At 45.1% G+C, this 26850-nt stretch overlaps 1 protein-coding gene across 1 annotated transcript; it reads right to left on the bottom strand.

Moving 5' to 3' along the window:
• On the bottom strand, nucleotides 1-26412 carry LOC111891294 (uncharacterized). The gene is made up of 3 exons (XM_042896552.1): nucleotides 24274-26412; nucleotides 1217-1407; nucleotides 1-4 (listed from the first exon to the last, which is right to left on the bottom strand). The coding sequence occupies exons 1-3, from the start codon at nucleotides 26410-26412 to the stop codon at nucleotides 1-3; spliced, it is 2334 nt and encodes a 777-aa protein (XP_042752486.1).
• Between the last annotated feature and the right edge of the window lie 438 nt (nucleotides 26413-26850).

Genomic DNA, 26850 nt, shown 5'->3' with positions numbered 1-26850 from the left:
CTAACTGTTCATAAAAAATAAAAAATAAAAAATAAAAAAAAAGACAATGATCCAACTAAATGAAACCTTGCTACATTGCGCACCCTTTGAATCAGCCAGTTTTACAATATATTTATTTTTATCTAATAAGCAATGCTATAAATGATATAGACTTTAGAGTAAAATACGTTTTTGGCCCCTGTGGTTTGCACAGATTTATCACTCTTTGTCCTTAGTATTGGGATTTGATTATAGATGGTACTTATTTCACTGTTTGGTATCACTTTGTTAGCTCCGGTTAAAATTTTGCTACTAACACTGTGAAAAAACTTTAGTACCTTCGGACTATAGTTATAAATTACAGTACTACTTGTCTCTTACGAGTTTGAAGAAAACAGGGAAGAGGGGTTAAGAAAATGCCGGCTGCTTCTTACTCGTTCTTTATCCCTGCTTCCTTTATAGCCATCTTCAACCATCATCATCGATTTTTCTTTAAAATCGCTATGGACAGTCATCATCATTGATTTTTTCTTTGGAATCGATTTATAATGAGATTTTCAGGGGTTAGGGTTTGACCAGGCATTTGGCATTACCGGAATTCGATTGGCGTAGCTCTTCCGTAAGCAAACTCGGATTTCATAGTAATTGTAATATTTTAAGATTTTGTTTATAGAAACCGAGGGAATTAGAGTTTCAGTTCTTAATGAAATCTGATAGAATTGTGAATTGTTTATCATTTTCGATATGTTCAATTGTTATTGTATTGATTCATGAAAATGTAGAGTACGAGCGTATCGTTTCCTCTTTTGCTAAGGCCAACCGGTATACTTGGCATGAGCCTTCTCGTGGTTGAGCTGGACCACGATCACGACCGTGCACACTCTCCCGGCCGGTCGTGGTCGTGGTCAACCGTTCTCCAGACAATGAAACGAAACGCCAATAGGGCTCAAGTACTTCCTTGACCATTTGACTAGCCGTTGAATGGCCAAATTTTTTAAAAAATTGTTTTTTTTTAAATAAAAATTTTATATACCATTTTCACCTATAAATACTCAATTCTAAACCTTATTTTTATACACCATTCTTTTCTTACTCTATACACAAAACACACACAACATTTTCACAGCCAAAACCATGGATCCCAACCAAAACACCCCTCTAAACCATAGAAATCGCAAACCCAATAACACTTTTGCGTTAGACACAACCCCTTATCAATTCCCGACCATGGAATCACCTCAATGTGGTTTTGTCAATTTGCTTCAAACCGGTTCCCATATCCAACAAAAAACACTTTGCCAACAACAATATCAAACTTTCTTGGCCTTCAAACAATATCAAGCTTTCCAACAATTCCATCAACAACATCATAACCTCCTCATTCTCCGGATTTTGTTTCGGAAACTCAACCTTCACTGCCACCTCAACCTAAAAAGAAAAAAGAAAAAAAAACAGTTCGACCCAACACCACCCAAGAAAGAGTCCGATGGACAAAAGAGGAAGAAGAAGAAATGCTAGCGAAGGCATGGATTTCGGCTTCCCAACACCCAATCAAATGCTATAATCAACCGTTCGATTGTTTTTGGGAGAAAGTTTGTACGGTGTTTTACGAGCTAACGGGAAGCGAAAGCTGAAATCCTGATCAAATTAGCTCGAAGTGGCGCGATAATCGAATAAAAAGCACCAAATTTAGGGGAATTTACAACCACCTGCTAAACATACGAGAAGCGGGGAAAACGATTTTGATGTCTTCAAGGCGGCTTTGGACCAATTTGAAAATATAACGCCAACACGCAAGGCTTTTACATATGTGAAACCTTGGCTAAAGTTGAAAGATACTCCAAAATGGAAAGAGCAAACGCAAGGAAGCTCAAAATCTTCCGGTTCAAAGCGTTCAAGAAACCCCGACGGAACGCCTCAACAATCGGATGGGCGAACACATTTTGACATCAACGATGATCCATTCAATCTTGAAGACGATCAACCTCTTCGTCGACCTGCTGGAAGAAGTAAAGCACAAAAAAAGCAGTATCAACGGCTTCGGGTATAGTGTTATGGATCAATTTGGAGAGAAATTAATTTGATCATTATGTGCACATTTAAAAAACGAAGGCGGAGAGTTGAGTTAGGTAGAACAAAAAATGATAGAAACACAATCGATGATTCAAACAAAAACCGATATTAATATCTTGAAACCAAAGTGGATGACCATGAAGACGAAGATTTGGAGCTATTTCTCGCGATGAAGGAGTTTGTTCGAGTCCGATGTAGGAATAGATGATAGTTTTTTTTGGTTAAGCTTGGTAATTTTAGGTTTTTTTATTTTTAATGTTATTTTTCTTTTTTTATTTTAATTAATGTAATTTTTATTTTTTTAATTAATGTAATTTTTATTTTTAATGTTGTTTTTATTTTATTTTTATTTTAATAAATGTAACTTGGTATTTTTAAATTAATGAAAATTATTATTTAAAAAAATTATATGATTTTTAATTTATGTATTTTTCATTTAAATTTAATTAAAAAATTAGGTGGAGTGGTATGTTTAGTGGTAGACATCTCATGGTTAGTGGTCGAGAATGTAGTGATAACGTGACACCCACTACTATAGTGGTTAATGGTGGTATAACAGATCGTGTAATCTAGATAATGCAAGACATTACTTGACGACAATGTCTCGCCTCAAGTTTTTCGAGTCGTGGCAAGCCATGTTGTCTGTAAGGCAGCAAATTCGTATATAATTAATAATTCTCTATATGTTTTCTATTATTATTAATTTTATATACATATGTGAGTTAAGACTACATTTTATTAAATTCAGCAGCAAATACAAATTCTGGAGCCATAACACCTTTTCAGAAACTTGCTTTTATCAAGTCTTTTTCTAACAATCTTTATACTTTATGATAGAGACTTTTTTGGTCATGATTTTAGCTGTTTTTTCAAGTTTATCCGTTTATCTTTTAGAGTAAATTCTATTTTTGGTCCGTGGGTTTAGCTATTTTTTTTTCGGTTTTGGACCCAAAAGTAATTTTGTTGCAATTTTGCTCCTTATTTAGATGCTTCGTAACGATTTTGGATTTGGTCCCCGGTCATTAAGGTTAACAGCTAGTTAGATTTTGGATTTACAAAATGATCATTTTACCCTCAATTTGTCTTTTTATTATTCTTTTGTCTTTTGTTATTATTATAGACTAAATTTCATGGTTGGTCCTCATGGTTTAAAATCATTCCTTCAAAGGGCCCTTACTTTGGATTTTACTTTGGATTGACTAGGGCTTGTTGGAGTAATTAAGGAGACATGAAATACACTATGTATCCGAGAGTCTTTGTGATTATAACAACTAGTGACCTGGAATGTTGTTATAATTGGGAATTTTGGTAAAGAGCGATTTCTAACTTTCTATTATGAGTAAAAATTAAAGTGTCATTAGATTGGATTTCAGATAGAAAAATATTGCATGTCGAGTTTGAATTTTGTGTTTCTAAAATATTTTATAATCATGCCTCTGTTCACATTTATCCCAAATAAATAATTTGACATTTTTTGAGGGTCTCTGTCCTTGTTTTGATGCTTCATAACGATTTTGGATTTGGTCCCGGGTCATTAAGGTTAACAGTCAGTCAGTTAAATTTACAGAATAAGCATATTAACTTTAATTTGTCATTTTATTACTATTTTGTTTTTTGTTTTTGTTACAGACTAAATTTCACGATTGGTGCTTGTGATTTAAAATTATTCCTTAAAACCGCCCTTATGAAAGTTTTCCATGCACGAACGGTTAACTTCGGATTTTAGAAGATCACCTGTCCGACTAACTCTGTCAACAAATTCTTTAGATATTTGTGAAATGACGAAAATACCATTTGTTTTAATGTATTTTAATTATTTTATATTCGGAAATGATGAAAATACCATTTATTTTAATTTGTTGTAGTATTTTATGGGCCCACTTACCCTCCTTCACCTGCACTTGAAACTAGACTTGGTAAACGTGTCGTGTCGTGTCGGGTTGGTGTCGTGTCAAGACATTAAACGGGTTGAGAGTATTTGACCCTAACCCGACCCCTTTAGTTATCGTGTCATGTCGTGTCAACCCGTTTATTTTCGTGTCGATTTCGTGTCGGGTTTCGGGTTATGGTTTAAACCTTATAAATATGTTGTGTCATGTCGGGTTGAAACATTTTAAAGGTTGAAAAGTAAGAGTTATGGAGGGGAAAAAAATGAACAATGAAATGTTGGAGTTGGGAGGTGGAAAGCAAAAAAAAAAAAGTATACTCTCTCCGTCCCATATTTATTGTCCATTTTTGACTTTTAAAGTTTTTATTTTTCAACTTTGACCTTAAACATTTTTATTTGTGTAATAAATTAATCGATAAAACTCATAACAATGAAAAGATATTTAAAATACAATCTATTCATACATTTTGCATTAAGTGTTATATATCAAAAACAAAAACATTTAAGGTCAAGTTTGAAGAATAAAGACTTCAAAAGTCAAAATTAGACAATAAATATGGGACGGAGGTAGTTATAACTTTAGAAAGCAAATTGAAAATAGTTAGAGTTGGGAAGCAAATGAGATAGGTAACGAGTAGGAGTAAAATTAAGTCACTTTGAAAGTTTGAATTTTACTTTGAATTTTTGAGTTTGGGCTACTACAAATGTACAATATTTAAAATATTTATAAAAATATGAAACTTATATATATATATATATATATATATATATATATATATATATATATATATATATATATATATATATATATATATATATATATATATATATATAAGTAAACGTGTCATCTTAGAGTTGAAAGTCTTGACCCTAACCCTACCCGTTTAATTATCGTATCGTGTCGTGTCAAACTGTGTACATAAACGGGTCAAAATCTCTGACCCTAACCCGCTAACTTCGTGTCGGGTTGTCGTGTCGTGTCAGATTTTGCCAGGTCTTTTTGAAACCCACCCGTCAACCTTCATCACACCCAGTGTTCTAAAAGGCGCGCCATGGCGCGCGCCAAGGCGCGTCATGGCGTGAGGCGTGGCTTTGCCGTTACGAAAAGCTTCATAACGTTGCTGTTAGGCGTAACGCGTGGCAAAACGTGATATGGCGCGCCATGGCGCGTTATGGCGTGTTATGGCGCGTGTTTTTTCGTTTGAGACACAGTTTTTTTCTCTTTGTTATGTCTTTTCAAACCGGAGATATAAGTATTGTGGTTTTTGTTAACTTTTTGTTATTAGTTATTGATTTAACACTTCTAAAAAGTAGTTATATTTAATATAAATTTATATTTATGTGGTAATATAATTTTAAATTAATACAAAATCGCCGCCTTACATCACGCCTTGAAAAACGTCGTGGCTCGCCATGGCTCGTTAAGCTTGAGGCTTGGCCTTGCCGCTTGGCCTTGCCGCCACGTCACGCCTCACGCCATTTAGAACCTTGATCACACCTTCACCTGTAACGACCCGTTCCCGGTATGTTAATTTATTGGTAATTGTTGTGAGTTTTGCAAGAGGAACTCGGCGAGTTCATAGCCTGACTCGCCGAGTGGGGTCGCGGCTGAGAGCACGCGTGAGCCGGGGACTCGGCGAGTCCATATCCTGGACTCGGCGAGTCCATCCGTCTGGATGAAACCCTAAATCCCCGGGTTGCCCACTATTTAAACCATCTTATAGCCCCATTCTCGCCTCCCTCACCCTGTGAACTCAGTGAGAAAACCCTAATCCTCCCTTGAAAGCTTATAAGTGATTTGGTGCCATTTTGTGAAGGTGTGAAGAAGGAGAAGAAGAAAGAAGCAAGGAAACGAGTTGTATTGCAAAGATCCAAGGGCAAATCTGAGTTTATTGAGGTATTTTCGGAGTTCCCTTCTTGTTATATGTTTTAATCTTCCATTAGAGCTCTTCTAAGAGCTATTTGTTGTTGTTCAAAGCCTTATGTTTACATGAATGTCTTAATAAGTCGAAATACCTTGGGATCTGAGTGTTGGGGTGTTGTAGAGCCCAGATCTATTGTCTTTTTGGAGTTACTTTGCATAATAATCATAGATCTACCCATTTTATGCATCTTTTAGCCTTATTTCCCTTATTCATGAGGTTGTGCACGTAAAGTTGGAAACTTTACGTGGTAAATCAGCTTATTGGACTCAGATCTATCAATTGTATGTGTTAGATTCAAACAAGATCGAGTAAAAATCAGCTGCATGGCGGCAACTCGGCGAGTCGGGAAGAACGACTCGGCGAGTTGGGTCGCGGGTTCCCGAGTCCTTCATTTTGGAGCATCATCGAGTGAATCCAGTGAGTTAGAGAGTGAACTCAGCGAGTTGAGGGTAGACTCAGTGATGGAGGGACTCGGCGAGTTGTTCATACAACTCGGCGAGTCCAAGGCAATCTTCTTAGGATCATGAACAACTCGTCGAGTTTGTTCTTACGGCTCGGCGAGTCGGATGAAGATTGTCTGAGTTCTTGAATCAAGAGGGTACTCGTCGAGTCGATGCCACACTCGACGAGTAGCAGCATGTAGAACTGAGAAGTGAGAGTAGGACTCGGCGAGTTGGGTGGCCCAACTCAGCGAGTCAGCCCCAAAAGTAAGTTGACTTTGGCCAAGGGTAAAAGAGTCATTTTACCCCAAGTGCAGTGTTTAGTATTTGATTGAGTGTGTTCATGGGCTTGTAGCCGAGGAGATTCAGGAGCAGCAGCCGGTAGCTTTCAGAGACACACACTCAGCCGCCAGTTTACGAGGTGAGTTTCCTTTCAGTAGGAACGGGTCTAAGGCCACAATGCCGACCCGTTTAGCTAGCAGTAGTATCCGGATGTTATCCGATGCAGTAGTTAGCATGTCTGATGCCTTCGTGGCTCAGACAAGGGTATGTGTGTTCATGTTAGTGATATGTTATGCTATGATCAGTCAGCTTCGGGCTCCGGTCCGATGTCAGCTTCGGACTTCGGTTCGATGTAGGGGACAAGGTCCTAGTTAGCTTCGGACTTCGGTCCGATGTCAGCTTCGGACTTCGGTTCGATGTAGGGGACAAGGTCCCAGTTAGCTTCGGACTTCGGTCCGATGTCAGCTTCGGACTTCGGTTCGATGTAGGGGACAAGGTCCCAGTTAGCTTCGGACTCCGGTCCGATGTCAGCTTCGGACTTCGGTTCGATGTAGGGGATAAGGTCCCAGTCAGTCAGCTTCGGACTTCGGTCCGATGGAGGGGGCAAGGCCTCGTATGTGCTTGATATATTATTGTATGGTATGTGGTAATTTGGGGGAGCTCACTAAGCTTCGTGCTTACAGTTTCAGTTTGGGTTTCAGGTACTTCCGCTTGTAGAGGGAAGAGCTCGGGATGATGGCATCGCACACACCACCGCTTCAGCTTTTATCCTGGGAGATGATTTGGTTCTTGATTTCTATATGACATGGATATGATGCAGTTTTCCGCACAGTGTTTTTATTATTTTGAGATACATCATGTATGGTTTATGATATGACGCTCAGATTATGGTTTTTGGTTATGTTGAAAACGAAATTTTTGGGTCGTGTTTTTGGGTCGTTTCAAGTTGGTATCAGAGCCCTGGTTTGAGGGATTCGGATACACTTCCGGGTATATCTGAACTCAAACTAAGGGGAAACAAAAAGATTTTTTTTAAAAGGGAAAATGTTTTCTAAAAGAAATTTTGAAAGCACTTAGAAAGAAAGAAATTTTTAAAACAAGATAAGGGTGTGGTGCATGCGATCAGCCGAGCTCAAGTAAGTACTCCCAAATTATCCATACAAGTTATTTGTTCAGTTTCAGTTTCAGTTGAATAACATGCTAGTATAGGACTAAGGATCTAGGAGGATGCCTTATGTGCCTGCTTTATGTGTTACAGCTTTATGAGTATTGCATGCTAGTATTGAGTAGACAGCAGTAGGATAGCCTGTTTAGGTTATGCCTGATAGTATGAGCTTAGCACTGTATGCTAGATCAGTTTCTCATTTTGAGAATAGTTTTGCTTGAGTATGTTTCCCTTATCCGAATGCTGTCTGCTTCGTGCTTTGTGGGAATTCTGAGTGATGGAAGTTGGCCATTAGGTGAACACGATACACCACATGTGAACAGGGTTGAATAATCCCAGAGTGCTGGAACTGACCCTATTGCGCAGCTCTTGTTTGAGTCCAACCGTTATAGGGACGGGTCTTTTACTTAAAGGATTATCTGATCTTCGTCACATGTGATGGTGTTCAGGTGATGGTTAATTAGCATTATAAGAAGACCTGCAGCAGCTGAGGACTAGTTGAGTTAAGTCTGAGGTTTCCCTGGGGCAAGCCTAGGATGAGAGTAGCAGAGATCAGTAGTAGTAGAAGTGACTTGGTGGAGTCAGGGCAGTTCTTGAAGAAAGTACGGATAGATGTGGAAGGTAGTATGGGCCCGTACTACTGGAAGCAGAGGATCCGTACTCGAATCAAGAAAGGCTGAGACAAGACCAGGAAGCTAGTTGTAGTATCAATGATCCCTCAAGATATTTCTGTTTCTGATGTGATTGTGATGTGTTTCAGAATGGTGGTTTTGCGTTCGAGACCAGCAGCCGGCAGCGGAGGTGCCGGGGAGGGATCAGGTTCAGGCTCGGGGGATGAACGCATGGATGAGCAGACCCGAGAGTTTCTTTCTTCGGAGATTACGTGCATCATTATAGAGCAGACTCCTGTGATCTTCGGTTCGATCAAGGAGGGGATTCTAGAGCTGATGGATGAGAGACTGGGCACCTTCCGTGCCGAGGTGGCGGCCATGATGGGGTCGCGCACCCTTACCTTCAGGGAGTTCAGGGCATGTGGAGCCCCGGACTATCATGGGGCGCGGGACCCCATAGCGAGCACCAGATGGTTGGCAGATGTGGCCAACGCTTTCCGTACTAGCAGATGTCCCGAGGGGGACAAGGTCAGATTGGCGTCCTGTCTTCTGAAGGACAGGGCACGAGATTGGTGGGAGGAGGTCGGGCATGCTATTGGGGATGATGCAGCATTGGACGCTATGACCTGGGCTGATTTCTCTACCAGGTTTAGGGCGGAGTTTGCACCGGTCATTGAGGTGCAACAGCTAGCTAGGGAGTTTCAGGACCTCACCCAGACTACAGAGACAGTGGCGGAGATCACCGCCAAGTTCAGGGAGAGGGCTCTTCTCGTTCCTCAGTATGTAGCTTGTAACAGCCCGGATCTCCAGGTATTTTATTGTTTTAATATTTTGAGTTTTGAGAAGGGACTCGGCGAGTTGGAGCTCAGACTCGCCGAGTAGGGTCGCGATTCTGGACGCGGGATTCGTTCGGACTCGGCGAGTCCACGCTGTTTAATGAAACCCTAATTTCTCGGGTTTGGGACCTATTTAAATGGCCTTATGGCCGTCATTTGCATCCATCAGTCCATAGAGAGAAACCCTAAAAGTGCTTTAACGATTTGAGAGTGAAAGGAGGCATTTCTTGACATTTGTGTGTTGTTTAGCAAAGAAGAAGGAGGCTCTAGCCAAGAGGAGGCAAAGGGGACTGCTATTTGGTGGATTGGAAGCTTGACCCTTCAATCTAAAGGTATAATTTCGACTCATCTCCTGTTTTGTGAAGTATAACCGATTTTAGGGTTTCTTGTGGCCTTGTTGAGTTGATTTGATGGCCAAATAGTCCCATGCTAGTGATGAGACTTCGGATCTGGATCCATAGAGGTCCAGAGAGTCTCATTCTTCAAGCTTTATAGAGAACAATGGAGGTCATGACCTTGTGTAGTGAGATTTGTTGAAGATTCTTCATAATTAGTCATATAGAGGTTGTTAATGCATCAAGACTAGGACTTTACGTGATGAATCAGTCTAGGAGGGCCAGATCTATGAATTGTTGGAGTAGATCTGACCTTAGAAGCAAGTTTGAGTGATTGCATGGAATGGACTCGCCGAGTCCGATGAGCAGACTCGGCGAGTAGCTTGAAGATTGCCTTGGACCGGCCAGAGAGTGGTCCAGATGAGTCAGGAGTTGACCCAGTGAGTCAGGGCGAGTTAGAGAGGATTGTCATGTGGTCTGAGTCGAGCTGGGACTCGCCGAGTCGTTCTTGAGACTCGGCGAGTTGAGTCGGGGTGGTCCCGCGATTCTTCCAGGTGGAACTCGTCGAGTCAGGGGGAGTACTCGACGTGTAGAAAGGGAATCCTAGAGAGTTGGTGAGAACGTCTAGACTCGCCGAGTTGCCGCGTGCACTCGCCGAGTCCGGTCAAAGTTGACCGTTGACCGTTGACCTGTGTTGACTTCTTAGGGATAGTCAACCTTAGAGATAAAAGTGTTAATTAGAGTCTTGTGATGTTATAGGAGGATTAGAGCTCGGAGGATCGAGTACGAGGGATTTCCAGGGATCGTGAGATACCGAGACACGCGAGGTGAGTCTTCTCACTATACTTTACCTTGAGTAGGTAATCAGAGTCATGTGATAGAGTATGTGTATGTTATGTGTATGCTATGTGTTGTACTGCATGATGTCTATGTGATTTATGTTGTGCATGCTTATAGAGTTGGAACCGGAAGGTTCCCAGAGTTAGAACCTGAGGGTTCACAGAGTTGGGTGCACGGACCCATAGAGTTATGGCCTCGAGTGGCTAATATGTGTTTTATGTGTGGTATTTTGGGGAACTCACTAAGCTTTGTGCTTACAGTGTTAGTGTTGTTGTTTCAGGTACTAGCGATGACCGTGGGAAGGCGCCGACTTGATCTGTACACACGTAGAGGAATTCGATATAATTATGTGATCTTGGGATTTGTATGATACACATTGGAATTTGAAATTTGATGTTTTATGAAATTAAGAGAGAAATGCTTTTATAAATGGTGAAAAATAAATTTTAAAATTTTCAGTGTTACAAGTTGGTATCAGAGCCTTGGTTTGAGGGATTCGAGTACACCTTCGGGCGTATTTGAACTCAAACTGAGGATTTGAGATGTATTTTCAAAAAGAGTAAAAGATTTTCGAAAAACGCAGAGCAAGAGATGTGTGTACGATCAGTCAGCGCCCGAACGGTGATTTCCCAAAATACCTTTATATATTATGTGATATTGATATTGATATGATGTATCCGCATGCTAGAGTAGGCTAGCTATTGCTATTAGGACTAGAGTGGCCTGATGTGTGATGCCTTAGCCTAGAGAGAGGTGAGCTGCTATGAGATGCTTGAGAGTGAGTAGGTAGCAGCAAGGGACTTATGAGAAATCTATTAGAGAGTAGTCTATGCATGATAAAGTACTTGAGACCTGGGATCCAAAGAGAAGGACTTGGAGTGTATTCTGGTGCGGTGCGGACAGTAGTATTGGGCCCGTACTACTGGAAGCACCGGAGCAGTGTGCAGCCTAAGTCAGAATCTTTGGAATGCCAAGAATCAAGGAGAAAAGAGTTGTCGAGTGTGAGCATACTCGTGTGGATTCTAATTTATCGTATGTTGTATTTCAGAGGTAGACCATGGTGAGGACACGTTTGATGCCCGAGAGCAGTGGTACCAGTGAGGAGGAGATCCGCCGGATCATTCAGGAGGAGGTGGCTGCGGCCATCAGGGCAGAGATACCGGAGATGTTTGGGTCTATAAAGACCACCTTGATTGAGACGTTTGATGAGCGTTATGCCGCTCTTTCTGAGGCTGCTGCTGCAGCGGCTACCGCAGCGATTGCTGCTGCGAGGCCGCAGGGTGGGGATGCGTTGCTGTTCCGTGAGTTCAGCAACACAAAACCACCAGAGTTTGATGGTACTCAGGATCCGGTGGCAGCTATGAGGTGGATATCCGATATTGAGGGGTGTTTCTTCACTTGCTCGTCTCCTGAGCATTTGAAGGTACGGTTCGCGCTGAACCAGCTTCGCTTGGGAGCGAAGGACTGGTGGAAGTTTGTGACAGCGCATTATTCGCCTGCTGAGCTTTCTGCGGTGACCTGGGAGAGGTTCACCACTATGTTTCGGGATGAGTACGTTCCCCAGGTGGAGAGGGAGCGTTTAGCACAGGAGTTTCTGACCCTCAAGCAGGGTACTGAGTCTGTTACAGCGATCACGAGGATGTTGCACGAGAGGGCGATGTTCTGCCCTGAGCACGTGTCCACTGAGCAGGCACGTATGAGCCGCTACTTGAGCATCTTGAGGAGGGATATTCGGGAGTTCGCTGCGAACTCCTCGTACTGGACATTTGCCGAGCTTCAGGCAAATGCCCGGAAGAGGGAGATTGAGCTTGAGACCCAGGCCAGGGAGGAGGCAGAGTCTCAGGGGAGGGATCGGCGACCGGCGTTGTCGCAGCCGGCCGCCAAGCGGGCCAAGCCTGCTGATCCCAGACCAGGGAGCCAGAAGGGCCGCACTTGCGGAAAGTGCGGCAAGGGTCATGACGGAGTCTGCCGAGTAGGGTCTTGCTACAAATGTGGTAAGGAGGGGCACATGGCCAAGGACTGCCCCAAGGGGTTTGCAGTGTGCTTTCACTGCAACCAGACCGGACACCGGAAGGCCGAGTGTCCGCAGTTGCGCGGAGCATCTCAGGGGTCTGCTCCTGCCGCCATCAGAGTTACAGAGAGTCGGCCTGTGAAGGCCGAGACGCCGAGAGCTCGAGGGAGAGCCTTCCAGCTGACTGCGGAGGAGGTCCGCGCTGCGCCCGATGTTGTGGCTGGTATGTTTCCTTTCGTGTATTTATTTTGACATATGATGTTATGCTTATATTATGTTATGTGTAGGTACTTTTCTTGTGAATTCCGTACCTGCTTTAGTGTTATTTGACTCGGGTGCGAGTCGGTCTTTTGTATCTTTGGCCTTTAGCCAGCATATCAGTGCTAGTCGTGAGGCACTGAGTCGGCCTCTGAGAGTCTCCATAGCTGATGATAGAGTGATTTGTGCCGCAGAGGTTTTCCGGGGATGTGTGTTAGAGATCTTCGGGATTGAGTTTCCGATTGATCTGATTCCTATTGCGATGGGTGATGTTTGTGTCATTGTGGGCATGGACTGGTTGAGCCGATTCGGCGCGATTATCGACTGTGAGCGTCAGCTGGTGACTATACGAGACCCTAGTGGGGGAGTTCTTTCGGTGTACGGTGAGGGTACACGTTCGGGATCAGCCTTTTGTTCGGCCGCCAGGGCGAGGCAGTGTCTACAGCAGGGCTGTAAGGGTTTTGTGGCGTATGTGATGGATACGCGAGCGACTTCCGAGAGACCGAGTTCAGTTGGGGAGGTACCGGTGGTATGTGAGTTTCCAGATGTCTTTCCCGAGGAGCTGCCGGGAGTACCTCCTGTGAGGCAAGTAGAGTTTGGTATTGATTTGGTTCCGGGGGCTGCGCCTATAGCCAAGGTGCCTTATCGTCTTGCACCTCCAGAGATGCAAGAGTTATCCTCGCAGCTTCAGGAGTTGCTGGGGAAGGGATTTATTCGGCCGAGCAGCTCGCCGTGGGGAGCACCTATTCTGTTTGTCAAGAAGAAGGATGGTTCACACCGGATGTGTATTGATTACCGGGAGTTGAACAAGCTGACGGTCAAGAACCGTTACCCGTTGCCGAGGATCGACGATTTATTTGATCAGTTGCAGGGAGCATCTTGGTTTTCCAAGATCGATTTGAGGTCGGGATATCATCAGGTGAGGGTGCGAGATGGGGACGTCCAGAAGACAGCTTTCAGGACGCGTTATGGGCATTATGAGTTTGTGGTGATGCCTTTTGGGCTCACCAATGCCCCGGCGGTGTTCATGGATCTCATGAACAGGGTATGTAGGCCGATGTTGGATCGGTCGGTGATTGTATTTATCGATGATATTCTGGTGTATTCGAGATCTAGGGAGCAGCATGAGGAACATTTGAGGGAGGTCCTTGGGGTACTGAGATCGGAGAAGCTTTATGCAAAGTTCTCCAAGTGTGATTTCTGGTTACGGGAGGTCCAGTTCCTAGGACATCTCGTTAACCAGGAAGGGATTCTGGTCGATCCGGCCAAGGTTGAGGCGGTGATGGGTTGGGAGGTGCCAAAGTCACCCTCTGAGATCAGGAGCTTCCTTGGATTAGCAGGGTATTATCGGAGATTTATCAAGGATTTCTCCAAGATCGCAGTGCCGCTCACCAGGTTGACCCGGAAGGGTGTTGCATTCTCATGGGGTCCCGAGCAGCAGACCTCCTTTGAGACACTTCGCCAGAGGTTGTGCGAAGCCCCGGTATTAGCTCTCCCGGAAGGGATGGAGGATTTTGTAGTATATTGTGATGCATCGATTTTGGGGTTGGGTGCGGTGTTGATGCAGAGGGGTCATGTGATAGCATATGCATCGAGGCAGCTGAAGCCTCATGAGACAAGATATCCCACGCATGACCTAGAGTTGGGGGCAGTAGTGTTCGCCCTCGAGATTTGGCGCCACTACTTATATGGGGTTCGATGTACGATATACACGGACCATAAGAGCTTGAAGTACTTGATGGATCAGCCCAATCTAAACATGCGTCAGAGGAGGTGGTTAGATGTGGTCAAGGATTATGATTGTGAGATCCTGTACCACCCGGGCAAGGCCAACGTGGTGGCCGATGCGTTGAGCCGCAGGGCGGAGAGCACTCCATTGCGAGATGTATGTTTGAGATTGACCATGATAGCTCCGGTATTGGATGCCATTTGTGGGGCACAAGCCGAGGCTGTGCAGCCGGAGATGCAGAAGAGGGAACGGGTCGTTGGTTTGGTTTCAGAATTCGTTACGGATGGGCGAGGGCTTATGACTTTTCAGGGTCGGATTTGGGTACCGTTCGTGGGTGGTACGCGCACTTCCTTGATGGAGGAGGCTCATCGGTCGAAATTTTCGATCCATCCGGGGGCTACGAAGATGTATTTGGATTTGAGGAGAGAGTATTGGTGGCCCTGTATGAAGAGGGACGTCGTGTGGTTCGTTGAGAGGTGCTTGACCTGCCGTAGGGTTAAGGCCGAGCACCAGAGACCGCATGGCAAGTTGCAGCCATTGGAGGTTCCCGAATGGAAATGGGAACAGATCACTATGGATTTCATCACCAAATTGCCGAGAACTGCCAGGGGAGTTGATGCAATTTGGGTAATTGTGGATAGGTTGACGAAGAGCGCTCACTTCCTTGCCATCAGTGAGAGTTCTTCAGCAGAGAAGTTGGCAGAGTTATATGTGAGAGAAGTGGTATCTCGGCATGGGGTGCCGATCTCGATTGTTTCAGACCGTGATGTGCGCTTTACTTCCAGATTCTGGAAGAAATTTCATGAGGAGTTGGGTACTAGATTGCATTTTAGTACCGCATATCATCCCCAGACAGACGGTCAGAGTGAGCGGACGATTCAGACGCTTGAGGACATGCTTCGAGCATGTGTGTTGGATTTTGGGGGTAGCTGGGATGCGTATCTACCCTTGGCAGAGTTTTCCTACAACAACAGCCATCATTCGAGCATTGGTATGCCACCCTTTGAGCTGTTGTATGGTAGGAGGTGTCGGACCCCCATTTGCTGGGGAGAGGTCGGGCAGAGAGTGATGGGCAGTACCGAGATCGTGCTTCAGACGACAGAGCAGATTCAGCAGGTCAGACAGAGGTTGTTGACCGCCCAGAGTCGACAGAAGAGTTATGCAGACAGACGCCGGTCCGAGTTTGAGTTTCAGGTCGGTGACTTCGTTCTCCTGAAGGTCTCTCCTTGGAAAGGGGTGATTCGATTCAGGAAGAGGGGCAAGTTGGGGCCCCGGTATATTGGGCCATTTCGCGTGATTGCGAGGGTAGGCCGGGTAGCCTATCGTTTGGAATTGCCAGCAGAGTTGGGGCAAATCCACGACACTTTTCATGTGTCGCAATTGAGGAAATGTATTGCCGATGAGTCGGCAGTAGTTCCATTAGAGGACATTCAGGTAGATGCGAGCCTGAATTACGCCGAGAGACCAGTAGCCATCAGAGATCGGAAGATCAAGGTTCTGAGGAACAAGGAGGTACCTTTGGTGTTGGTTCAGTGGCAACACCGGAAGGGATCAGAGATGACCTGGGAGCCGGAGCGCGAGATGCGGGCTCAGCATCCGGAGCTATTTTAGAGCGAGACTTCGAGGGCGAAGTCTAATCCTAGTGGGGGAGAATTGTAACAGCCCGGATCTCCAGGTATTTTATTGTTTTAATATTTTGAGTTTTGAGAAGGGACTCGGCGAGTTGGAGCTCAGACTCGCCGAGTAGGGTCGCGATTCTGGACGCGGGATTCGTTCGGACTCGGCGAGTCCAGGATATGGACTCGGCGAGTCCACGCTGTTTAATGAAACCCTAATTTCTCGGGTTTGGGACCTATTTAAATGGCCTTATGGCCGTCATTTGCATCCATCAGTCCATAGAGAGAAACCCTAAAAGTGCTTTAACGATTTGAGAGTGAAAGGAGGCATTTCTTGACATTTGTGTGTTGTTTAGCAAAGAAGAAGGAGGCTCTAGCCAAGAGGAGGCAAAGGGGACTGCTATTTGGTGGATTGGAAGCTTGACCCTTCAATCTAAAGGTATAATTTCGACTCATCTCCTGTTTTGTGAAGTATAACCGATTTTAGGGTTTCTTGTGGCCTTGTTGAGTTGATTTGATGGCCAAATAGTCCCATGCTAGTGATGAGACTTCGGATCTGGATCCATAGAGGTCCAGAGAGTCTCATTCTTCAAGCTTTATAGAGAACAATGAAGGTCATGACCTTGTGTAGTGAGATTTGTTGAAGATTCTTCATAATTAGTCATATAGAGGTTGTTAATGCATCAAGACTAGGACTTTACGTGATGAATCAGTCTAGGAGGGCCAGATCTATGAATTGTTGGAGTAGATCTGACCTTAGAAGCAAGTTTGAGTGATTGCATGGAATGGACTCGCCGAGTCCGATGAGCAGACTCGGCGAGTAGCTTGAAGATTGCCTTGGACCGGCCAGAGAGTGGTCCAGACGAGTCAGGAGTTGACCCAGTGAGTCAGGGCGAGTTAGAGAGGATTGTCATGTGGTCTGAGTCGAGCTGGGACTCGCCGAGTCGTTCTTGAGACTCGGCGAGTTGAGTCGGGGTGGTCCCGCGATTCTTCCAGGTGGAACTCGTCGAGTCAGGGGGAGTACTCGACGTGTAGAAAGGGAATCCTAGAGAGTTGGTGAGAACGTCTAGACTCGCCGAGTTGCCGCGTGCACTCGCCGAGTCCGGTCAAAGTTGACCGTTGACCGTTGACCTGTGTTGACTTCTTAGGGATAGTCAACCTTAGAGATAAAAGTGTTAATTAGAGTCTTGTGATGTTATAGGAGGATTAGAGCTCGGAGGATCGAGTACGAGGGATTTCCAGGGATCGTGAGATACCGAGACACGCGAGGTGAGTCTTCTCACTATACTTTACCTTGAGTAGGTAATCAGAGTCATGTGATAGAGTATGTGTATGTTATGTGTATGCTATGTGTTGTACTGCATGATGTCTATGTGATTTATGTTGTGCATGCTTATAGAGTTGGAACCGGAAGGTTCCCAGAGTTAGAACCTGAGGGTTCACAGAGTTGGGTGCACGGACCCATAGAGTTATGGCCTCGAGTGGCTAATATGTGTTTTATGTGTGGTATTTTGGGGAACTCACTAAGCTTTGTGCTTACAGTGTTAGTGTTGTTGTTTCAGGTACTAGCGATGACCGTGGGAAGGCGCCGACTTGATTTGTACACACGTAGAGGAATTCGATATAATTATGTGATCTTGGGATTTGTATGATACACATTGGAATTTGAAATTTGATGTTTTATGAAATTAAGAGAGAAATGCTTTTATAAATGGTGAAAAATAAATTTTAAAATTTTCAGTGTTACATAGCTGATGAGGAAATGAAGAAGGCCCGCTATCATGAGATGTTGCGGAGCGATATTCGCCAGTTTGTGAGCCGGTCCAGCTGTAAAACGCTGGAAGATATGATAGCTAGAGCTCGGGAGAGGGAGATTGATCTCGAGATGGAGAAGAAGAGGAAACCGGAGGCGGTTTCGGGTTCGGGAGGTTCAGGCAAAAAGCCCAGGGTTTCAGATCCTAGGTCCAGGGGACAGCCGAGCTACGGTCGATGTGGTAGGTGTGGGAAGATGCACGAGGGAGCGTGCAAGGCAGGGAGTTCCGGCTGCTTCAAGTGCGGTCGGGTTGGACATTTGAGTAGGGATTGTACGGCTCCTGCTACTGTCGTTGCTGCGTCAGACCTGATTTGCTTTCAGTGCAATCAGAGGGGACATAAAAAGTCCCAGTGTCCGAGTTTAGCTTCAGCAGGGAAGGTGGCTGCACCTGCCCCTGCTACCTTGAGGATTACAGACGGCCGGCAGGGCCGAGCTGATGCGCCAGTGGCGAAGAGTAGGGCGTTTCAGATGACAGCAGAGGAGGCGCGAGCGACTCCTGATGTGGTGACGGGTATGTATCTTCCCTTTTATCTCTTTATTATTATTGATTAAATGTTGCTTATGGTTGTATGTTTTATTCAGGGTCGTTCTCTGTGAACGGCATTTCTGCTTTGGTATTATTCGATTCGGGGGCTACCCGATCATTCGTATCTCTTGCGCTTAGCAAGAGGTTCAGTAGAGCTCCAGGGGAGCTGGATTGTCCATTAGAGGTTGAGATAGCGGATGATAGGACCGTGAGGGTCGGCAGAGTGCACAGAGGGTGTTCTCTTCAGTTATTTGATGAGCAGTTTTCAGTGGATTTGGTACCCATTCCCCTGCGAGGGAATAAGGTTATTGTGGGTATGGATTGGCTAAGCCCCAATGGGGCGGTGATTGATTGCGAGCTTCAGTTAGTGAGGGTTCGCACTCCCAGTGGGGGAGAGTTGGTGATTCAGGGCGAAAGGCCACAGCGAGGACCGACCTTTTGTTCCGCCGCAAGGGCGAGGCGCTATGTTCAGCAGGGTTGCGCCGGTTTTGTAGCCTACGTTTTGGATGCCCGGGAGAAGGGCAAGTCGACAGTGGATGATGTTCCTATTGTTCGAGACTACCCGGATGTGTTTCCTGAGGATTTGCCGGGGGTACCTCCTGAGAGACAGGTCGAGTTCCGGATCGACCTCGTCCCTGGTGCGGCTCCGATAGCCAAGGCACCGTATCGACTAGCTCCCCCTGAGATGCAGGAGTTGTCTACACAGCTGCAGGAGCTGTTAGACAAGGGTTTCATTCGGCCGAGCAGTTCGCCTTGGGGAGCGCCAATCCTGTTTGTGAGAAAGAAGGATGGGTCGCATCGTATGTGTATTGATTATCGGGAGCTGAATAAGGTAACGGTGAAGAACCGTTACCCACTCCTGAGGATAGATGATTTGCTTGATCAGCTTCAGGGAGCGTCTTGGTTCTCCAAGATCGATCTACGCTCCGGATATCATCAGATGCAGGTTAGAGATGAGGATGTGCAGAAGACTGCTTTCAGGACCAGGTATGGTCATTACGAGTTTGTGGTGATGCCATTTGGGCTCACCAATGCCCCAGCCGCGTTCATGGATCTCATGAACCGCGTGTGTAGGCCGATGCTGGATCGGTCAGTGATAGTGTTCATAGATGACATCTTGGTGTATTCCAAGACGCAGGAACAGCACGAGGAGCACCTGCGGGAGGTGCTAGAGGTTTTGAGGAGGGAGAGACTTTTCGCAAAATTCTCCAAATGTGAGTTCTGGTTGCGCGAGGTGCAGTTCCTTGGTCACCTCGTCAACCAGAAGGGTATTCTGGTAGATCCGGCCAAGATAGAGGCCGTGATGCAGTGGGAGGTCCCGAAGTCTCCATCTGAGATTCGGAGCTTCCTAGGGCTGGCAGGGTATTATCGGAGATTTATTCAGGATTTCTCCAAGATAGCAGTGCCGCTCACCCGACTGACCAAGAAATCAGTGGTATTTCGTTGGGGTCCGGAGCAGCAGACAGCGTTCGAGACCCTCAGGCAGAGATTGTGCGAGGCTCCGATCCTTACCTTGCCAGAGGGAGTAGAGGATTTTGTAGTCTATTGTGATGCCTCGATCACAGGTTTGGGAGCAGTTCTGATGCAGCGAGGCCATGTGATAGCTTATGCCTTGAGACAGTTGAAGCCTCACGAGGCTAATTATCCTACCCATGATTTGGAGCTGGGGGCAGTTGTGTTTGCCCTCAAGATTTGGAGGCATTACCTTTATGGGGTCTGTTGTACTATATACACGGATCATAAGAGTTTGAGGTATCTTATGGATCAGCCGAGTTTGAATATGAGGCAAAGGAGGTGGTTGGACGTGCTGAAGGACTATGACTGTGAGATCCTTTATCATCCAGGGAAGGCCAACGTGGTGGCCGACACCCTAAGCCGCAAGGTGCCGGCGGCCCCTATCAGGGATCTGTGTATGAGGATGACAGTGATCACTCCACTGTTGGAGCGGATCAAGGAGGCTCAGATGGAGGGCCTCAAGGAGGAGAGGCAGAAGTGTGAAAGGATAGTAGGCCGAGTAGCTTCATTTGAGTACGACAGTCGGGGTTTGTTGACGCTTCATGGTAGGGTATGGGTACCGTACTGGGGTGGGATACGGCAGGTATTGATGGACGAGGCTCATAAGTCTCGATTTTCTATCCACCCAGGAGCGACAAAGATGTACCGGGATCTTCGACCCGATTATTGGTGGCCCTGCATGAAGCGGGACGTCGCCTGGTACGTCGACAGATGCCTGACCTGCCGGAAGGTCAAGGCGGAGCACCAGAGGCCTCACGGCAGGATGCAGCCGTTAGACATTCCCGTGTGGAAATGGGAGGACATTACCATGGATTTTGTCACCAAGCTTCCCCGGACCGCACGAGGAGTGGACTCGATATGGGTAGTAGTGGATCGGTTGACGAAGAGTGCCCATTTTATCCCGATCCAGGAGAGTATATCGGCGGAAAGGTTAGCCGATATCTATGTGCGTGAGATCGTGGCACGCCATGGAGTGCCGGTATCAGTGGTGTCTGACCGAGATGTCCGTTTCACATCCAGATTTTGGAAGCGATTCCACGACGAGATGGGTACTCGTCTCCATTTCAGCACCGCTTTCCACCCTCAGACAGACGGGCAGAGCGAGAGGACGATTCAGACTCTAGAGGATATGCTCAGGGCATGCGTTCTAGATTTCGGTGGCAGTTGGGATACGTACCTTCCGTTAGCGGAGTTCTCGTATAACAACAGTTACCATGCGAGCATTGACCGACCTCCCTTTGAGATGCTATATGGGAGGAAGTGTAGGACCCCGATTTGTTGGGGCGAGGTCGGTCAGCGAGTCATTGGGAGCACAGAGGTGGTGCTCAAGACGACTGAGTTGATCCAGCAGGTCCGTAGTAGGCTGCAAACTGCTCAGAGTCGGCAGAAGAGCTACGCCAATAGGAGGCGTTCGGACTTGGAGTTCCAGGTGGGAGATATGGTCCTTCTGAAGGTCTCACCTTGGAAGGGTGTCATCAGGTTCCGGAAGAGGGGCAAGTTGGGCCCCAGATTTATTGGTCCTTTTAGGGTTTTGGCCCGGGTGGGTCGGGTTGCTTATTGGTTAGATCTTCCTGAAGAGCTTAGTCAGATCCACAACACTTTCCATGTGTCTCAGTTGAGGAAGTGTTTGGTGGATGAATCAGCAGTCATTCCCCTAGAGGATATTCAGGTTGATGGTAGCCTGAATTATATTGAGAGACCGGTCGCGATTTTGGACCGGAAGACCAAGACCTTGAGGAACAAGGAAATTCAGTTAGTAAAGGTGCAGTGGCAGCACTAGAAGGGGTCTGAGTGGACGTGGGAGGTTGAGGAGGAGATGAGAGAGCACTACCCAGAGTTATTTGCAGATCCAGCCGTAGCAGACTTCGAGGACGAAGTCTGAGTCAAGTGGGGAAGAATTGTAACGACCCGTTCCCGGTATGTTAATTTATTGGTAATTGTTGTGAGTTTTGCAAGAGGAACTCGGCGAGTTCATAGCCTGACTCGCCGAGTGGGGTCGCGGCTGAGAGCACGCGTGAGCCGGGGACTCGGCGAGTCCATATCCTGGACTCGGCGAGTCCATCCGTCTGGATGAAACCCTAAATCCCCGAGTTGCCCACTATTTAAACCATCTTATAGCCCCATTCTCGCCTCCCTCACCCTGTGAACTCAGTGAGAAAACCCTAATCCTCCCTTGAAAGCTTATAAGTGATTTGGTGCCATTTTGTGAAGGTGTGAAGAAGGAGAAGAAGAAAGAAGCAAGGAAACGAGTTGTATTGCAAAGATCCAAGGGCAAATCTGAGTTTATTGAGGTATTTTCGGAGTTCCCTTCTTGTTATATGTTTTAATCTTCCATTAGAGCTCTTCTAAGAGCTATTTGTTGTTGTTCAAAGCCTTATGTTTACATGAATGTCTTAATAAGTCGAAATACCTTGGGATCTGAGTGTTGGGGTGTTGTAGAGCCCAGATCTACTGTCTTTTTGGAGTTACTTTGCATAATAATCATAGATCTACCCATTTTATGCATCTTTTAGCCTTATTTCCCTTATTCATGAGGTTGTGCACGTAAAGTTGGAAACTTTACGTGGTAAATCAGCTTATTGGACTCAGATCTATCAATTGTATGTGTTAGATTCAAACAAGATCGAGTAAAAATCAGCTGCATGGCGGCAACTCGGCGAGTCGGGAAGAACGACTCGGCGAGTTGGGTCGCGGGTTCCCGAGTCCTTCATTTTGGAGCATCATCGAGTGAATCCAGTGAGTTAGAGAGTGAACTCAGCGAGTTGAGGGTAGACTCAGTGATGGAGGGACTCGGCGAGTTGTTCATACAACTCGGCGAGTCCAAGGCAATCTTCTTAGGATCATGAACAACTCGTCGAGTTTGTTCTTACGGCTCGGCGAGTCGGATGAAGATTGTCTGAGTTCTTGAATCAAGAGGGTACTCGTCGAGTCGATGCCACACTCGACGAGTAGCAGCATGTAGAACTGAGAAGTGAGAGTAGGACTCGGCGAGTTGGGTGGCCCAACTCAGCGAGTCAGCCCCAAAAGTAAGTTGACTTTGGCCAAGGGTAAAAGAGTCATTTTACCCCAAGTGCAGTGTTTAGTATTTGATTGAGTGTGTTCATGGGCTTGTAGCCGAGGAGATTCAGGAGCAGCAGCCGGTAGCTTTCAGAGACACACACTCAGCCGCCAGTTTACGAGGTGAGTTTCCTTTCAGTAGGAACGGGTCTAAGGCCACAATGCCGACCCGTTTAGCTAGCAGTAGTATCCGGATGTTATCCGATGCAGTAGTTAGCATGTCTGATGCCTTCGTGGCTCAGACAAGGGTATGTGTGTTCATGTTAGTGATATGTTATGCTATGATCAGTCAGCTTCGGGCTCCGGTCCGATGTCAGCTTCGGACTTCGGTTCGATGTAGGGGACAAGGTCCCAGTTAGCTTCGGACTTCGGTCCGATGTCAGCTTCGGACTTCGGTTCGATGTAGGGGACAAGGTCCCAGTTAGCTTCGGACTTCGGTCCGATGTCAGCTTCGGACTTCGGTTCGATGTAGGGGACAAGGTCCCAGTTAGCTTCGGACTCCGGTCCGATGTCAGCTTCGGACTTCGGTTCGATGTAGGGGATAAGGTCCCAGTCAGTCAGCTTCGGACTTCGGTCCGATGGAGGGGGCAAGGCCTCGTATGTGCTTGATATATTATTGTATGGTATGTGGTAATTTGGGGGAGCTCACTAAGCTTCGTGCTTACAGTTTCAGTTTGGGTTTCAGGTACTTCCGCTTGTAGAGGGAAGAGCTCGGGATGATGGCATCGCACACACCACCGCTTCAGCTTTTATCCTGGGAGATGATTTGGTTCTTGATTTCTATATGACATGGATATGATGCAGTTTTCCGCACAGTGTTTTTATTATTTTGAGATACATCATGTATGGTTTATGATATGACGCTCAGATTATGGTTTTTGGTTATGTTGAAAACGAAATTTTTGGGTCGTGTTTTTGGGTCATTTCATCACCTTTCACTCTCACTTTTCTGATAACTTCCTGCATGCAACCACTCCTTCCGCAACAAATCCCTCGGGACAAAAGTGATTGCTAAGGTGTATCAATCCCTGTGTATTCCATTAGGTATCGATCCAAATATATGCAAGAGCCCTATCACTATTTTAGGATACTATCTTCACAATAAATGTACCATATATCTTCAATATTAATGCCTATCTATTAAACCAAAATATGCACAAATCCATCATTCACATTAGGTATAAACCGCAATTCTAGTTTTAAGAAAGAAATATATGAAAAGGATGAGAGGCTGAGAAACCTTAAATTCCAATAATACTTACTAAATTTGTAACAAGTACCACATTAGTGATGAGCTTATTCTAGATATGCTAAATCATATGAAGGCCTGGCAGATTTCGAACATATACATACTAGTCAAATAATAGTTACTACCAAAGATTCATTAGAACTTGAAGAAGCTGAATGAATCTTGGTCGAAGAACAACCATTGTATATCTCAGTCTTTGGTATTGCATGCCACTTATCAATGTACCCCATCGATTCCAAGTCTAAGTTGGGAAGTTGGCGTGCTTTGAGAATTTTCAAGATTTTTTTGGATCTACCAAGAAGCTGAGCTGCAGTTCTGATGTTATCTTCCCTTTTCTCTATCGCGTCATCATGACAGTTCATGGTTATGACACGTGGCAAGTTGGTAAAGCAAGCACATAGCAGATCTGCGATTATGGTAGATATAAACTCAAACAGTTCCTCATCTGTTGGCCAATTTTCTTGCTCATTGCAGTGAAGCAGTATGGATTGACTAATTCTGTACATTGAACTCGCAGCAGTGAACTTACAAAGTGAGTCATCCAGACTTACATTTTTCCTTGCCTTGAACTGTATAACAAATTTTACTGCTTCATCACCAAGCCATTGAAGAATCTCCTCTGACGTTTTTCCATGACGGGCCTTCTTTTGAAGATCAAATTGTAGCCACCTGCAATATAGTTCAACATCCATCCACACATGTCTAGCTGATTTTCTTGTCTTCACCAAATCACCATTTGTATTGAGGCTTTCTTCAATATATCTTACAATTTGGAGGCCTTCCCTCATGCAGTCAAGCAATCCCTGGATGTGGCTGTTTGCAATGTTAGGAAGAGAAAGCGCAATGGCTGTTAATGTTACTGTTACTAGGCTCCAGCAGTTCTGGATTTCTTCTGGATGTAAAGGTGGAACTCGATCGCTGTCGAACTCTATTACTCCATTGAATCCTGTAGATTTCTCGAGAAGCTTCATAAGATTCCTCGGCTCTTTACCTTCAGACTCGTGAAGAAGTCGAGTTATAGAGTTGAGCGCATTTCGTAATATTCTCTTTGAAAGCTTCGCATCCTGTTCGATTTGCAAGACGTAACCAGTATATTCTTCCATATCGGATATCACATTGCTATTAGATGCATTTAGTTCTTCCTTGAACCAGTTCAAGGAAAACTTGGCAAAGCGGTAACAATAAGAGAATAAGATCAGAAAAGATATGGGAACCAGACATATTGTTTTACATACAACTACAATCGTTATCTGAAGTGCTATACATAAATTCAAAATCATATTTCGGATTTTATGGAAAACCTTTTTGGAATATCGGCCTGGGATATACATAGGAACAGAGCTGCTTTTCCACAGCTGAAGCCATTGTATCCAATGCTTCTCGACTCTGAATACGTTTAGATGGTGAATGCTCCATTTCATGGAAAGGTTGAAATGACTGGTGGCAGTCAAACATCTGAAAATTGGGGCTATACTACCTACTATTGTTCCTATTAACTGTAAGATAATAATCACATCGATTGACCACTTATAATCAGATTTATCATTCTGTGGCTCATCTGATATATCAGAAAGAAAAAAAGTAAGTAAACTTAATGCAAGGCTTGCGCATAAAACCCCAAAAGCAGAAGAAACCGGTGAACAAGCAATTCCAAATTGGGGGTTACCAGTTTCTGCCATCATCCAATACTTTTTAACATAACAAATGAGTCGCTTGTTGGAGAAGTTCTTCATCTCTTGATGATTAGAAGCCAAACTGTGCAACTCCTTGTAACGTTGTTGTAAAACTCTTCTGGATGCTGAAACTGTCAAGGCTACTGAAATTGGCCATGGAATTAAAAGAATCAATAAAAGGATTGCTGTCCCGATTCTCAAACTTATAATTTGGATCCACATATTTACATTAATGGTGTATATGAGGATACACAAGGCCACGGTGTTCAGCAAAAGTTCCTTGTCATTCATAAGCCCTAGAGATGGGAGAACGTTGGCTAACATGGTGACCAAGAAAGCAATGCTGATTAACTTTGCCACCTGCACAAGACTGTCAGATATGTCGGTGCTCAGATCCACTGGTATCTTCGTTGATATTGTTATCAGTGTAATGGAAGTAGAGTTGATGGTGAAAAATCTGCATGGAAACCAGAGCTTCCGTTGTCGAAAGCCTCGGAAGAGATCGGCTGCCATTGCTAGAGTGCAAATCAGTGATGCTAAGGCAATATACAATCCCACCCATGGCATGGCATCTGCAGGTGTCAATATCATCTTGCTAGACCAGAGAAAATGAAGAGCTTAACTTTATGTAGCTATGCAAGTGCTAACTGATGCTTGGCATATATAGGTAGGAATTCAAAAAGATTTTTGTCCCACCTGATCAAGGAGAATATTGACGAAACAAATTAGTGAGAAGCTAGAAAGATATTTCTAGGAATCTGTCATCATTACTTCTCAGTGGTTTGACAATTATTGATGTACGTATCCACTATCCAACACCATAATGTTGGGGCTACTATTCATCTCACTTTCTTTATTCATGTGAATCTTTTCACTAGGGTCCATGTTCATGGATGGTTAACCAAATATATTCATGTGAATCTTTTCACTAGGGTCCATGTCCATGTTCGGTTTGGATGGTTAAGCGAGAGTAAAGGTTTATTAATTTCTTAAACCTAAACCTAAACAGGAAATACAGGTTAACCGATT

Source organism: Lactuca sativa, chromosome 1 (genome assembly GCF_002870075.4).
Source record: "Lactuca sativa cultivar Salinas chromosome 1, Lsat_Salinas_v11, whole genome shotgun sequence".
NCBI lineage: Eukaryota > Viridiplantae > Streptophyta > Magnoliopsida > Asterales > Asteraceae > Lactuca > Lactuca sativa.
This window is presented reverse-complemented; position numbering and strand designations above follow the sequence as displayed.

Excerpts from the sequence above, each read along its gene's own strand:
- LOC111891294 (XM_042896552.1), bottom strand. The coding sequence starts at position 26,412 with ATGATATTGACACCTGCAGATGCCATGCCATGGGTGGGATTGTATATT. Across the intron at positions 1,408-24,273 it reads CAAGTTCTAATGAATCTTTG|GTTGAGGTGGCAGTGAAGGT; the intron begins GTAGTAACTATT and ends TTTTCTTTTTAG.